The sequence below is a fragment of the Atta cephalotes genome (genome assembly GCF_000143395.1).
Source record: "Atta cephalotes unplaced genomic scaffold scaffold00015, whole genome shotgun sequence".
Classification (NCBI taxonomy): domain Eukaryota; kingdom Metazoa; phylum Arthropoda; class Insecta; order Hymenoptera; family Formicidae; genus Atta; species Atta cephalotes.
Genome location: NW_012130079.1, coordinates 3,509,943 through 3,524,376, shown reverse-complemented (window position 1 = coordinate 3,524,376; position 14,434 = coordinate 3,509,943). Strand labels below are relative to the sequence as shown.

General features: G+C 31.8%; 3 protein-coding genes and 1 long non-coding RNA gene across 4 annotated transcripts in view; 1 reads left to right on the top strand and 3 right to left on the bottom strand.

The window, feature by feature from the left end:
* Positions 1–3,814: 3,814 nt before the first annotated feature.
* On the bottom strand, positions 3,815–5,756 carry LOC105618156 (low molecular weight phosphotyrosine protein phosphatase-like). Its single transcript, XM_012199697.1, has 5 exons — positions 5,720–5,756; positions 4,876–5,066; positions 4,330–4,491; positions 4,022–4,099; positions 3,815–3,838 (listed from the first exon to the last, which is right to left on the bottom strand). Exons 1-5 carry the CDS (start codon positions 5,754–5,756, stop codon positions 3,815–3,817), a joined length of 492 nt encoding a protein of 163 aa, XP_012055087.1.
* Positions 5,757–6,725: 969 nt separating this feature from the next.
* On the bottom strand, positions 6,726–7,998 carry LOC105618079 (low molecular weight phosphotyrosine protein phosphatase-like). The gene is made up of 4 exons (XM_012199617.1): positions 7,941–7,998; positions 7,589–7,779; positions 7,152–7,313; positions 6,726–7,071 (listed from the first exon to the last, which is right to left on the bottom strand). Exons 1-4 carry the CDS (start codon positions 7,996–7,998, stop codon positions 6,988–6,990), a joined length of 495 nt encoding a protein of 164 aa, XP_012055007.1. The 3' UTR covers positions 6,726–6,987.
* A 449-nt stretch (positions 7,999–8,447) lies between these two features.
* On the top strand, positions 8,448–9,295 carry LOC105618078. Its single transcript, XR_001046484.1, has 2 exons — positions 8,448–8,533; positions 8,976–9,295. It is a non-coding gene; the product is annotated as an uncharacterized LOC105618078 (long non-coding RNA).
* Positions 9,296–9,934: 639 nt separating this feature from the next.
* LOC105618077 (AP-1 complex subunit beta-1) overlaps positions 9,935–14,434 on the bottom strand; it is a 6,481-nt gene continuing 1,981 nt past the window's right edge. The window contains exons 3-10 of the mRNA XM_012199616.1: positions 13,592–13,837; positions 13,121–13,381; positions 12,468–12,890; positions 11,625–12,309; positions 11,198–11,450; positions 10,759–11,110; positions 10,468–10,659; positions 9,935–10,226 (exon numbers count right to left, since the gene is read on the bottom strand). Coding sequence (XP_012055006.1) covers positions 10,152–10,226; positions 10,468–10,659; positions 10,759–11,110; positions 11,198–11,450; positions 11,625–12,309; positions 12,468–12,890; positions 13,121–13,381; positions 13,592–13,837 — 2,487 coding nt within the window. The 3' untranslated portion in view covers positions 9,935–10,151. The remainder of the gene's footprint in view (positions 10,227–10,467; positions 10,660–10,758; positions 11,111–11,197; positions 11,451–11,624; positions 12,310–12,467; positions 12,891–13,120; positions 13,382–13,591; positions 13,838–14,434) is intronic.

Here is a 14,434-nt window from a genome sequence, read left to right as displayed (position 1 = left end):
TAAATAATATCCTTTAAATTCATCCTTAACGCACAATTTCTCTGTTTTAATGTATAATTATAACATTTAACAGCGGATAATTATCGGATTAGATAATTCATATTTTATATCTGTATAAATTTCTAAGTTTTTAATTAAAGTTTAATTACTTCACAAGCTTCGATGAATATTTTTTCCTTCCAGAATAAGAGAAAATCTGTGAAATTTTCTAAGATTTCATTAATTTAATATTTAAAAATTAGTAACTGGAAAAATTAATAATTGGATTTTTTAAATCTTAGACACTTCTAAGATAATATTAATTCAATATTTGTATTTTAGTTTGTATTGGTTAGTTTATATTGGTTAATATATTGAGAATATAAAAACTTGATAAATTAACGTGTAAAAATTCGCATGTTTTATCATATTTCATGTTTGATTCTCTCCATATCTCGTTCTGGCACCTTCATGAAACCATGGCGGCAAAGGTCAAAAAGAATTTACTCAAGCTGACATTCACTAACGTGAGATGCAGATATTAATTAAATTTCTTTAATCGAGGAAACAAATTATGCAATTGGCGCAAATGGAACATTTTATGACTTAGAATCTTGAAGTTCGATACTGAACGAGTATATGCTTCATCAGATTTACATATATATACTAGACAGAAAGTAAATATGAGACTAAGAATTTCTTTTCAGCATAATTGCTTCATCAAATTTTTACACATAATTAATTCAGAGTAACAAAATTATTTCACAAAAGGTGCGTTTTTGTTCTTAAAGATTGGTTTTTTGTTTTGTTTTTTTTTGTTTATAACAACTGATATGAATTTCGAATTAAATTTCGTTTGAGGGAGTCGAGTGGCTTCATCGCTCTAAGCGGTCGACTCGTGATCTATAGATCCGGATTCGTTTGTGATTTTTTCTCGTTTAAACGCAACATCGCTTTATCTAGTAATTGAAGAGACTAATATATGTCTCTTCGTTTAAAGAACAGTGCTCCAATATTGTGTGGAGTATATCCTGATTAATATTTAAATTCTAAACAGATTCAATTCTAAGAAGAAAGCTCGTAATATGTTATGTTCTTTATATTCTTTTAAAGAACTTTTACAGATGTTTATAACTTGATGCAATATTTTTACGATTTCTTGCTAACCGTAAGATTTACGAGAAATCATAGATATTTATTATAAATGATCGTATATCTTACAGTATATAAAATTATAAAACATTAGTAATCATAAGTTTTTATATGTTACAAGAATAAATTACGAGCTTATGATTCTGTTTAGAATTGATTTATAATTAAGTCAGGACTTGTTAAGAAACTTAAAAAAACTTAAAACGACGTTAGACAAATTTCGATTTAAAGCGAATGAAGAGGTTGAGGCCTCTGCTCTCCGAGGAAATCAAATATACAAATTTATCGCATCAGACAGTATCAATTGTTTGATGTAATTGCTCTAATTCATGTGTTCTCATGTTCAATATGTACATATTCTATGTACATATTCTATGTAATCAAAATAAAAATCGGAAAATATAGAAGATATATAATAGTATATATACATAAAATAAAATAAAATACAAATCTCTCATTTTACAAAGAAATATGGTTTTTTGTAAATGTGTTAAGTGTGTTAATCGTCAATATTCATCTATTGGGAGTACAAATTAGTTCGGTCTGTTTCCCTAAAGATGGCCTCCAGCTATTGTGAATGGTTCATAGTGACAGCTGATTTTGGCAGTTTCAGAGAGGTTAAATATCTGCTAATAATATTTAGTTTATATCGCTTTGAGTTTCATACAAAAATCTTGATTTTTATTGTGTTTGAAATGTCGAATTTTGTGTTAACCAAGCATTTGCGGGAGATTTTGATTTTCTGCTTTAATTGGAAGAAAAGTGGGGGCTGAAGCCCATAGAATGCTTGTCGAAGTTTATAGTGACACTGCTCCAACTGATAAATCATGTAAGGAATAGTTTCGATGTTTCAAAAATGGAGATTTCAGCGTTGAAGACAAGCCCCGCTCTGATCAGCCAAAAAAATTCGAAGACAAAGAATTAAGAGGCATTACTCGAAGAAGATCAGAGTCAAACGCAAGAGGAGTTTGCAGAATCATTGGGAGTAACTCAAGCCGTTTCTGTACGATTGAGAGCCATGGGAATGATTCAAAAACAAGGAAATTGGGAACTGAAACCGAAAAACGTTGAAAGGCGATTTTTCACTTGCGAACAGCTGATTCAAAGACAACAGAGAAAAGGTTTTTTGCATCAGATTGTGACTGGAGATGAGAAGTGGATATTCTACGACAACTCCAAGAAGAAAAAATACTACGCTAAATCCGGTCAATCATTGCCATCGACCTCAACATCACAGTCAAACATTCATGGTTTGAAGATCATGCTCTGTATCTGGTGAGACCAAAAGGGTCTTGTTTACTATGAGCTGCTGAAACCTGGCGATTCCATTACGGGCGATCGGTAGCGGCTACAATTGATTCGTTTGAGCCGTACATTGCGAGAAAACGAACAGAGACATGATACAATTATCCTTCTTCATGACAACGCTCGGCCTCATGTCGCTAAAATCGTAAAAAAATATTTGAAAACGCTCAAATGGGATGTTTTACCGCACCCACCGTATTCTCCGGACATTGCTCCTTCTAATTACTGATTGTGTCTAATTACTGATCCGAAGGATGCAGCACGATTTGGCAAATCACCGGTTCATTTCTTTCGTAGAAATCGAAAATTGGCTCCAAAATTGGATCTCCAAAGACGAGTCATTTTTTTGAGATGAAATTCGAAAATTGCCTGAGAGATGGAAAAAAGTAGGCAGCGATGGACAATACTTTAATTGATCTGTTCATTCATTGTATTTTGAAATAAATGCATTTTTGAACACAAAAAAACAGACCGAACTAACTCCCTTTGTACTCCCAATTATATATATTTTTTAATTCAGGGGAATTGTTAAATATTACGTCACATATGTTATATTTTTTTTGGTCTATTGGTGTACGCCATTTTTGCATGAATATAACTATTACATGATATTAATCTAGTAGATAGGTTGAAATGTTTATTTTTAAGTATTTGAAATTCATTTCATTAAAATAATTAATTGGCTCATAATATTCCTTTGTTATTTAATTATATTTAACCTGTTTTTTATTTTGATAGTTTTTTGTTTCTCAAAAGTTCAAATTACTCTTTTAGAATGAATATACATATTTTAATTTACAAATGAAATTACAAATTAAAAAATATAAAAAATAAAAAAATGATCGTTTTACATTTATATACATTCGAATCTTAATCGATAAAATAGTATTGATCTCAATTTATAATGTAAAAAATATTTATAAATTTTTTATGTCGGAACAATCATTATGATCCGTTTATTTAGGTTTTTGTTCGCGGTTTAGAGAAAGCGTTTTACTTTCAATTGTGAAAGAACGCGTCTACAGATTATTGCGTTAAGAGAAATTGAATTTCAGAAAAATTAATGTCTCTTTATTTTGTAAATATATTTTGTAAATAATAAACATATCAATCTATTATAATTTATTATTTATTTTGTAAGTACTCTACAATATACAGATTCGGTGATCTTTAGAGATTAATATTTCGTTAACTATTGCGGAAATTGTAAAGGTGGAGGACTTTCCGTCTCAGTTTAGTCCGCTCTACCTGTCCACAAGTTCTGTCGGATGAATTATAGAACACCCTATACAAGCTGAATAAATTAGGTAAAACTTAATTTCTCATTTCTTTTCTCATTTTTAGTACTTCTAAAAAATAAAAATTTTTAACATCTTTATTATGATTTGTCGAGCATATTATCCTGTAAAGAAAACTTGAGTTAATTATAAAAGTTTAGAATGTTTGGAATAAGATGTCAAAATTTTTTTTTAACAACTCATTAATTCTGCAGAGATTCGTAAAATTGGGCAATCTCTTTTAAAATATATATATGAATATTAGAAAGATGAAATGAGAAATATAAAATATTTGAAATGAAAAATACTTTGTGAATTTCCAAGAATGCGCGTACGCTTCTTAAAGCTTGCTCAAATGCTCTCTCAAATCCGACATTACCAACATCCTGTCGACAAACAAACTTTGCTATTATACTCATATACTATATATACTCAATTCTACAATAGAACAATATACTATCTTGTTAAATTACTTTTATAGAGGGTGCGTTTTTTTTTGTTTCGTTCACGAGCTTGTAAACTATATTCTATCTTCCTTCTACAAGTAATGAGTGATAAAGATAGAATAAAGTTTATCGAAATCAAACACAGCCAAAATCTCTCGAATAATACGTACAAAGATAGGATCTTTTATGATAATTATTCCAGATGGATCGTATTTCCCAAGTAGTTCTATCTTTGCTTGACTATCTTCCGGTTGCTTTTCATACAATAATTCGATAATATATTCGTCCATTCCGAATATCCAGTCAAATTTGTAAAAATCGTTAGTCGTGATCTGTAAATTACTCCTGATATAATTCTATCTCAAATCTCTGTATATCTATTGCTGTGGAAAATATTTTTATCCAACAATTATGTAAAACTGATAGACAAACAGAAGAAAGAATCAAATTGAATTGTAAAATTTGAGATACTAAAAAGTATTGGCAATAGAAACAGGGAATAACAAATTTCAATTTATCTTGAAATCTATTAAATTTGTTCGCATCGCATGCTTCAGCTTGCTCCAATGTGCTCCTGCTATAGCTCCTATTCATTTCAACGAGCGCGTTAGAGTGAGTAAATGGTAGGAACATTTTAGAGCATGTTAGAGCATGCGACCTTTAATGTCTGTTTTTATTATCTCTGCTTTCAATTGTTTATTAAGTTTAACATTTACTTTTCTTGCAATATGAGAGTAATCCGTAATTCCTGCTTTTTGAAGTGTGGCTGTTGCTCTAGGTTCAGGATCATTGCCTACATGATAACTTAGAAGAGCGGCGCTTTCGACTTCCCAGAAATCTATCAAATCCATTTTTCGGATTTGATCCTGAAACACCGCTTCCGCCATAGGAGAGCGACAACTATTCCCTGCATGAAAAAATTAAGATGTTGATTCAAAATAAAATATTGAAATTCTAGTTTAAAACATTGTTGAAATACTTTGAAATGCATATTAGATAGCATATATCATCATTATATTAGATGGAATGCATAGATTTCATTATAAGAAAAGCCAAGACCGCTTTCAGCTATACTTCAGTTTGCGAGTTATATGTACATTGCATGCATTATATTAATTATATAACTCTTAAAAATAGAAAACTGTAACCTTACGTGAAATATCTCGGAGCCTCTCCTTAAAGAAATTATTTCATCACATGTATGTGTTAAAGTGGGTCTGTTCATTATTCAGTGCGAGTACTGAAAATTTCGTATATTATTGATTTTCAGTACTTGCAGTGAAAAACCATAGTTAATATATTTTAGATATTTTTTTTTACAAAAAAAAACTGTTGGGATAACAATAATTACTTAGGGTGTGTTTGGGGAGATACTATTAGCGCTAATTGTGTCAATCCATTATCATAGATATAAAGCAAAGATGACGCAAAATATTAATATAATATTAGAATATCAGGCGTCTCTCCGTACACATTCTTAATTTCCTTATTCTATATTTTAAAACAGTATGACAATTTGACAAATTTAATTTATAATTAAAAATAAGTAAGTTACAATACCTAAACAAACCATGAGAACTTTCTTCTTTCGCATCATATTTTTTGTTATAGTAGATAAGAAAATAGTAAAAGTACACTGAAAATTTCTTTAATATCTATTTTTAGGATATTTCTGGAGACTAAAAAGATCACTGTCTTCCTCGCGCCACCCGGTCTGATTAGATTTGACAGTAGACGAGTTCAAGACGGCAAAGCCGTCTAAGTTTACCGAGTGATTGGGCGAGTTCAAGACGGCAAAGTAGCTAATCGTGCTTACCAAGTGATTGAATATGATTGGTTGGATCTATAAGTAACAACCAATTATATTTATTTGCTCGGCGAGTAGGCTAGCCGCTTTATCAAGTTGAACGCGCCCATTGTCAAATCTAATCAGACCGGGTGGCGCGAGGAAAGAAGTGATTTTTTTTAGTGGTCTCTACTAAAAATAGATCTTAATAGAAATTTTGCGCTTATAACACAACAACAAATTATAGAGGAGTCAATCTGGCAAGCGTATGTGCTACAAGGTTACATGTGGGCGGGAAATTGCATCACTTAAGAGTGAGCTTTGAAAATTAGGAAAATTATATCTTTGGAGTATCCTGTCAAACACTAATATATTAGGTGTAGTAAAAAGAAATCCATTATTTTTGCATGAAATGGAAAAATAATGGATTTCTTTTTACTATACCTAATATTATATGCCACTACAGTAGCTTGATAAAATAAGATGATAAACTCTTTAAAATATATTAGCAAATTATTTTTCAAGTGTGTGATTAAATAAAAAAATTTAAGCCTTCATTTTAGAAACTTCAGATTTTAGAAACTTAAATGATACTTTCAGAAATTCATTCAGCTTTGTTGCTGAAATATTTACTGAAAATAAAAAATAAATAATTCTAGTCTAAAAAAAAATTTTTTTAATTTTTTAAATTCTTATTAATCTTTATATATATGTAATTTTTTAACATAATTATGCTGTGAAAATATAAATTAAAATGGAATGAGAAAAGAATATATATTATCTTTATATAGTTTTTTAATATTTACACATTTCTCACATCCTTTTCTTATATGATTATCTTAGAACATACCAATAGGTTTACAATGATCTTATGAATAATGTCTAAATCAATATTCATTTCTCTATATTAAATATGAAAATATTCTTTAAAAACATTCTATTTTGTAATAAATTCAATATTTAAAAATTTTGTACCTATTGATTCAGAACATATTCTTTTAAAAATATATAGGTACATTGATTCTTTAGAATAGTCTTCTCATTAACTCGAATGTTTGTTCAAAAATGCTGTTATGCATGTCACACATTGATCATAGGCTTTCTGAAATCCTGCACTATCGCTGTCCTGTAAAAAGATCATGAGAATAATTCAATGTATCTTCAATTTTTGTTTTCTAATTCTATAAACGCCAAAAGATGACGTACGTAATACGGATCTCGTATTATGATTGTTCCGCTTGGATTATAACTTCCTAGAAGTTCCACTTTTGCTTGGGAAGTCATTGGTTTTCTACTAAGCAAATCTTTAATGTTTTCCTGATCCATACCAAATATCCAATCATATTTGTTGAAGTCGTCTAGTTCGATCTGTATGTAATTAAAGATATTTAGATATACAATGGTATATAGTAATACAATATATATTAATTCCATGATTTAATGATTCTAAATAAAATAAATATTGAATAATTCATCTAATTACAATTTATCTAATTATAATAATTTATTTTTTCACAAAAATTTAATCATAAATAAAACTACTCAGAGCATAGAAAATCCAAGCTATAATTGCTATTACAATAATAATAAAATGTCGTAATAATAAAATTTTAATGTTTATTCTTGAAAATACAAAATCTTACTTTGCGTGCTGTATGAGAATAATCAGTGATTCCATTTTCTGTTAGCGTATCCCGGGCTCTAATATCTGGTTTTTTACCTGTATGGTATCCAATAATGGCAGCGCTTTCTACTTTCCACTGATCTTGCAAACCTCTCTTCTTCACTTCATTCTGAAATACAGCCTCTGCTATAGGCGAACGACAAATATTGCCTGTAATATAAAATAAATCATTAATTAATAACACAAATATAGCTTATTTATATTTTGTATTATGTTCATTAGAAAAAATATATATATATATATATATATATATTTACAAAATTAAAAAGTATAAAATGTTTTACGAGTTATGTGATATCTCTATATAATACCCAAGCAAATCATAAGCACTTTCTTCTTCTTCTTCGATTCTGTCTCGACAGAAGACATAATATGCTTTTGTTTAATTAAAAATTATGTTTTTTTCTTAAGTACACAATTCTTCTCTGTTGAATGGCCTTGTCTCTATAAATATTTTTCTTCAATCTTTCACAAGAAAATTAAATAATATTAAAAACTGAGAAAATGCAGAAATTTATTGATAAAATTTGTTACAAAAGATCGCCAGTTTCGTCAAAAAATTTTTTTAATTTAATTTTTAATTTTTTTTCAATACACTTTGCATTCCGTAGATGATAACATCAAGGGTTAAATTTATGTAAGATGCGTCATATCATTCGTCTTTACTTTGCGCGAAAACTGACTTGTCCAGATTTATTTAGTCCAATTGACCAATCACCCAATCAACAAAATTTACCCATTTGCAAACAGAAGTTGGTAATACTGGCGGACTCTTCTGGGTCTAGGGTTTTAAATGTTTCGCGTCAAATCCTATACCGTTCCTTTCCAGTGCTTAACGTTGTCCTGTAAACACGTGGGTGCGATTGTAATTATCGAATTTAAGGCGAAATACTCTGCGAATCGTGTAAGTATTTGCATCATTTTATTCGCTGTTGCGTGAATTCCATTAACCTATGTTGTGGTGGGCCCAGTCAATCTGGGAAATAGTTTTTCATGCTCATTTCGTGAGCGGCATGTTACTGCGCTTTTGCCCGTTGCGGTATCGCCCATTACTACACAAATTATCCGGTAGATGTTAATTAACGTTTCTGATCGTATTTGTATCGGAAAAGAGTTCGACAAATCGAGCTCGTGTTATATTTATAATTTTTCGTTAAGCAATCCTAATGTTATTGTCATACCATGACGTTGTTATCGCACAAGATTGCACAATACTGTATGTATACATTTTTACTTGTAATAAAACAAATTGTATTTAAATACACGCGAAAAAGTGTTGTTTGACAGAAGGATTTATAATTCTATTCCTCAAATACAAGTTTTTGATGGCTGAATCTATTTTACAGAATGCCGTTGGCTAGAGATTTTCTCCATCCGAGCCCCATCGAGGAGAAAAGGAAACACAAACTGAAGAGGCTCGTACAGAAGCCTAACAGTTATTTTATGGATGTCAAATGCCCGGGCTGCTATGCTATCAAAACAATTTTCTCACATGCCCAGAGGCCAGTAGAATGTGACGGATGCCGTACGATACTTTGTACACCAACGGGTGGAAAAGCACGGTTAACTGAGGGATGCTCTTTTAGAAGAAAAGTCCAGTGTTAATTTTATTCGATATGTATTCGATTTCTCTCTTTATATTCGATAAATAAACACGATCACATTATGTATTATAGTATTATTTCACATTACGAGACATTACCTATCTATATAACAGGATATGCTGTAGTAAATGCAAAAGATTCGTAGAATTTTTTTTAGGAACTAAAAATTTTTTATTACCACAAGTTGTGTTAATAAACTATATAGTTATGTCGATATTATTACATCGTCATAGTTTTTTTTAGCTATGTATTCCTGGATTAAATTGGATTTCTTTTAAGACGTAAATTCAATTAGATATCTTGGAATGTATCCAACTCTTTATAGCATAATTAAAATAAAAATTTTATAATTAGATATATTTGAAAATATTAAAAATTGATCATAAACTTAATGAAAACTGTAATTAATTTTCATATAGTCTGTCGAATATATATTTGATCCTACTTGCATATAGCATATATATGGTTGAAAGTATAAAAAAATGTCCTCCAAACACTCAATATTGTACAATTATTTTATAAAACATTAATGTTCTCGTTAAACAATTCAAAACAGTTTGAAAGTAATATAGCTTCCAAATAATCAAAATAGTATTGTGCAATAATATTGATCATCTAGAGGCTGTTTAAGATTATAAACATGTACATGTTATATTTTTTATATCTAAATACAAAAAAACGCATAAATAAGGACACAAACGTGATATCATAAATCTTTATTTCCATACACGTCCATGGTCATTTTTATAATAAATTCAATCTGTAACAGAGATTCCTGTAGTACTGTGTTTCAAGATACTCTCGAGTCTCATGCGGATGTACATAGATAGCTCCTATAAATAAGTTGCTGCGCATGTTCGCATTTTTTTTATAATTTGCATCTTACAGCAATATCCTAATTGATGAAAGAAAGAAAACTTAAGAATGTAAAATCGCATTGTACGCTTGAAATACTCCAGGAGCGACTTCTACGGACCGAGATTTCAAGGATAGCTATAATAAAAGAAAAGAAGATTGATAAAATTTAAGGTAAACATAAAAATGTATAAAATATCCCATGTAACAATTTTTTATAGAATTTCATTAATTTAAAAAAATGTACATTAAGTCAAAATAAAATTATATTTCTAAGAATCTAAGATCTAAGAATAAGAAAACTTTTCTTAAACTAACTGCTAATTTTTATGATAATCATATTGATAAAATTTAAATATGATACTTGTATTAAGCATACCGTGACATCGGGATTGCCCGGCTGAATTTTCAACTCGTTCAATACCCAGACATTATTCGTCAGCTTGAGAGACTGATAAAGCATATCCTGTCCCTCTACATTTCTCTTAGCAATTGTGAAGACATTATTCTGTTGCATCTTTTGCACCACTTGATCTGCGGTCAACATTACACCGTTTAGCGTATATTGTACCTGCAAACAAGATATGTTTTTTAAAGAATCTTTTCTTTATTAATGAATCTTACAGAAAGCATTTTTCGACAAACATAGAAAAAAAAAGATGAATAATACCTCATTCTGTGCAGGTATATCTTTCCAGGTAGAAAGAAACACTCTCTTGTCCAACTGTCCATCTTCCGCGAAGTATGCATTCATAGGTACGATGCACGCGAAGTAGAAAACATCGATATTATTCTTGATAGCAACTTGCAGATTGTTCAAAGGCTCCATACGTTGCACCGCACCCGCGGTAGACAGTATAACATTCGCTTCTATACTCGATCCAGGACTCAGAGGAGCTGGAACTTGCAACGGAGCTGCCGGCGTTAAGCCAAAGCTATTTTTGTTAAGCTGTATCGCAAATCCTCCCATAGGTTGCATTGCTTTGTTTGTGAAGGTCATATCCATGCTAATTTGGCCACTTCTACAACATATTTTGCATAATATAATTATTTGGAATCAAGGAAATATATAATCAGATGTTCTCTGTATTCATTAATATATTAATTACTTTCTCGAAAATGTGCCCCAAATATCAAAACCTTTGCCCTTTTCGGCTGGTAGCCAATTAACTTTGGGAGATATATAAGGTGTGGGACCTTGGTTGAAGCCGAATATATCACCGAGCAGACCCGTTGTGCTCTGAGAAACAGCTGGTGCACTCGTATTGTCGTTCAGGATTCCGTCGAGGCCACCGCCTAGAAGATCTAATCCTAGTCCCGAAGACTGTGGTGCAGGTGCCGGTGTGACCATTGTCGGTCCACCTGCAACAAAATAAATCAATAAATAAATAAGTAGGATGGACATATTTTTTATCTGCGACTATATAAAAAATACGTTTGAAATTTTTCGAAGCAAAAGCATTTACACAACACATACTTTTTAAATATTATTATTACACATTTTAATTTTCTAATTTTAAATTTAGATTCGCTCACCGATGTCCATACTGAGGAGGTCACCAATCAGGGAATCCTGAGCGGGTATGACCTGTGCGTGGGGTTGTGCAGTTGTCCGGTTAGATTCCTCGTTTGAGTTGCTTCTAGCGGGCAGCGACTTCCTGGCACCAGCTGCTCTACCTTCTACAAACGCAGTAGGAGGTTTATGATATACGGATGCTAAGCTCGAGATGTGGCAAATCAATTCATCCAACAATGTCGGTTCCAGCAGATCCGTCTCTTCTGAGATCAGAGGCTTTTCCGCAAGCACTACTTCCTTAGCCGCTGCCGGATCAGTGCTCAGTAATCGCCAGTAGATGAAACCGCGGTCTCGCAGATCGGGATTGTCAGAATCCTGCGTAGCCAGGCTGAGCACTTGTTGAACCAACTCCTGCGTATCCGTAGGCCTCTTGAGGAACAATTTGACAATTGCAGTGAGCAATTGTAGCTGTACTTGTGTATTCTCGTCATGAAAGCCTTCCAGGAAGCTTTCTAGCAATTCATCAGCATTGTCGATGCGTTCTGCATACTCTCCGATAATCCATATCATGGAGGCACGTGCTTCAGGCTCATCTAATGTGTCCAAATTCTCGCATAGAGTTGAAATTATGCTTTCGTATTTGTTAGGATACTTGCGAAAGATGTCTTTTATTACTACAATTGCTTCTTGAACAACATAATTCACCTGAGAAAAATTAAAGATATCAATTAATCAATAATCAATTAATTTTGAAATATTAAACTTCAATATTACATATTTAAAATATTTAAAATATAAAAATATATTAAGGATATATATTTAAAAATTTGATATTTTAAGATGTCTGTAATATCTTTACTTACTTTTGTTTGTATCAGGTCCAGTAACGTGGAGACGCAACGTTCTGCAGACGGCTCGACTTTTATGGCGCAGCGACCGATGGCTCGCACAGCTTTCCTTACAAAGTCCACGTCGACCTCGGTGGCATATTCCTTCAATTCCGACAGAACTTGCGCGATATTGGCCTGTGACGCTAGACGAATCATAATATCTAGCTTCTCCAATTTTACATAAATAGGATCGTTGTACTTGACGAAGAATACTTTCATCTCGTGTTTTAGAATATCTGGTCGTTTTTGCACGATGAGATTGATATTTCTCAATGCAACATATTGAACTTCCGGTTCGGAGCTCAATAACGTAACAAGAGGAGGCGCCAATTTCTTTGTAAGTGTGCCGACAAAATCCGATTCGGACTGCAGCATTTCCATTAATTTCATTAATACCTAAAATATCGAAATAAATTTGATTAATATATAAAATTAATATATAAAATTATAAAAAAGTTTTAAAAATAAATTTAAAGGATTCAGGAGAAGAAATTATGATTAATCCAATCTTGTTAGAGAGAATCTTGCGCTTAGATGTTGATGGTAATGTAGAAAAATTTTAATAAATTGTATAAAATAGAGTTAATCAAGGTCTTCTCCTGTATTTATTATTTATCTGTATTTACTTTGACGGCAGAAAGCACAACTGCAGCGTTAGCATGCGCCAAACGCGGAGTGATCCGTTCGCAAATGCTTTGCGCTTCGCGATCATCCTTGGGTGAGTAATTCGCTAATGAATCCAGGATGAAAACTTGGCCCCATTCCGTACATTCGTTAAGCGCCGTCAGAAGTTTGTTTATAGTCTGCGCGTTCATTTCTACTAACGGTTGACCGCTCGGGCTGGCCTCGTTGATCTCAGACAAAGCAGCTACTGCATTTGCGACAACCTAATAACAACATTAATTAATCAACATATATTATCCATAAAACTGTTCTCTTCAGATAATAATGAATTTTAATCTTTTTTGCTTAACAAATTCCTTTTGCTTTATTATACCATTTCTAATAATATTTTATTAAATATGTGTATAAATAGAATAACATTTTAAAACATCTATTGTATTATTTAAGTTCTGACATTGGGAAAGCTTACATACCATTGGATTGCTGTCGGACAGGAGATCCTTCAACTGATCCAGGAATCCCTGGTCCTCCACTAAGGCCGCGTTAATGTCATAAAGTTTGGCGACGCACACGGCTGCAGTCTTGCGTACATATGGGTCCTCATCCTTCAGGCATTTGCGCAGCGGCTCGCACAGATACTCGGTTATCTTGTCAACACGTATACAGCCCATCGTGCGAACTGCCAGAGCGCGAATCAGCGGATTTGGATCCTCGCAGTCCTGCGCAAAAATCGGGCAAGCCAGGGATTCAAGTCTAGTCACAGTAGTGGCTATCTATCTCAACCCATGAACTTTAACAAAGTAGAAAGTGGCATTGGTACCTTTGTCATCGGAGATGTCGCTAGCTCCTTTTGCGTGTCAGAACGAAAAAGGTCAAATTGGTCACCGTCACCATTTTTCATTAAGTGTTAAATACTATACTTATCAGCCATTTAAAATAGTGTGTAATCGAGAACTGATCATTTTTTAAAGAGCACGATGTATCATTCTTCGTTAGTGTCTTTCTTTTTTTCTTTTTCTTTCAATAACAATCGTTGTGGCATAATTTTGCGAATAAAGAATTAAGAATTGTGTTACACCAATATTAACACCATGCAAATAGAGATAAACGATGTATCGTCCAACATATATGTATAGAAAAATATATTTACAAATATTTATATTAATCGCATTATGAAGTATTATTTGTAACACAAGAATTACATTCATCAGATACACTGAAATTTTATAAAATTATATAAAATATATTATTAAATATATATATATATATATATATATATATATATATATATATGTATATATGATACAAAATAGCGT

Excerpts from the sequence above, each read along its gene's own strand:
- LOC105618079 (XM_012199617.1), bottom strand. The coding sequence starts at position 7,998 with ATGTCTTCTGTCGAGACAGAATCGAAGAAGAAGAAGAAAGTGCTTATG. Across the intron at positions 7,314-7,588 it reads ATTCTCATACAGCACGCAAA|ATCGAACTAGACGACTTCAA; the intron begins GTAAGATTTTGT and ends AATTACATACAG. Across the intron at positions 7,072-7,151 it reads TAATACGAGATCCGTATTAC|GACAGCGATAGTGCAGGATT; the intron begins GTACGTCATCTT and ends ATCTTTTTACAG.
- LOC105618156 (XM_012199697.1), bottom strand. The coding sequence starts at position 5,756 with ATGATGCGAAAGAAGAAAGTTCTCATGGTTTGTTTAG. Across the intron at positions 4,100-4,329 it reads TCATAAAAGATCCTATCTTT|GATGTTGGTAATGTCGGATT; the intron begins GTACGTATTATT and ends GTTTGTCGACAG. Across the intron at positions 3,839-4,021 it reads CATTCTTGGAAATTCACAAA|GATAATATGCTCGACAAATC; the intron begins GTATTTTTCATT and ends TTTTCTTTACAG.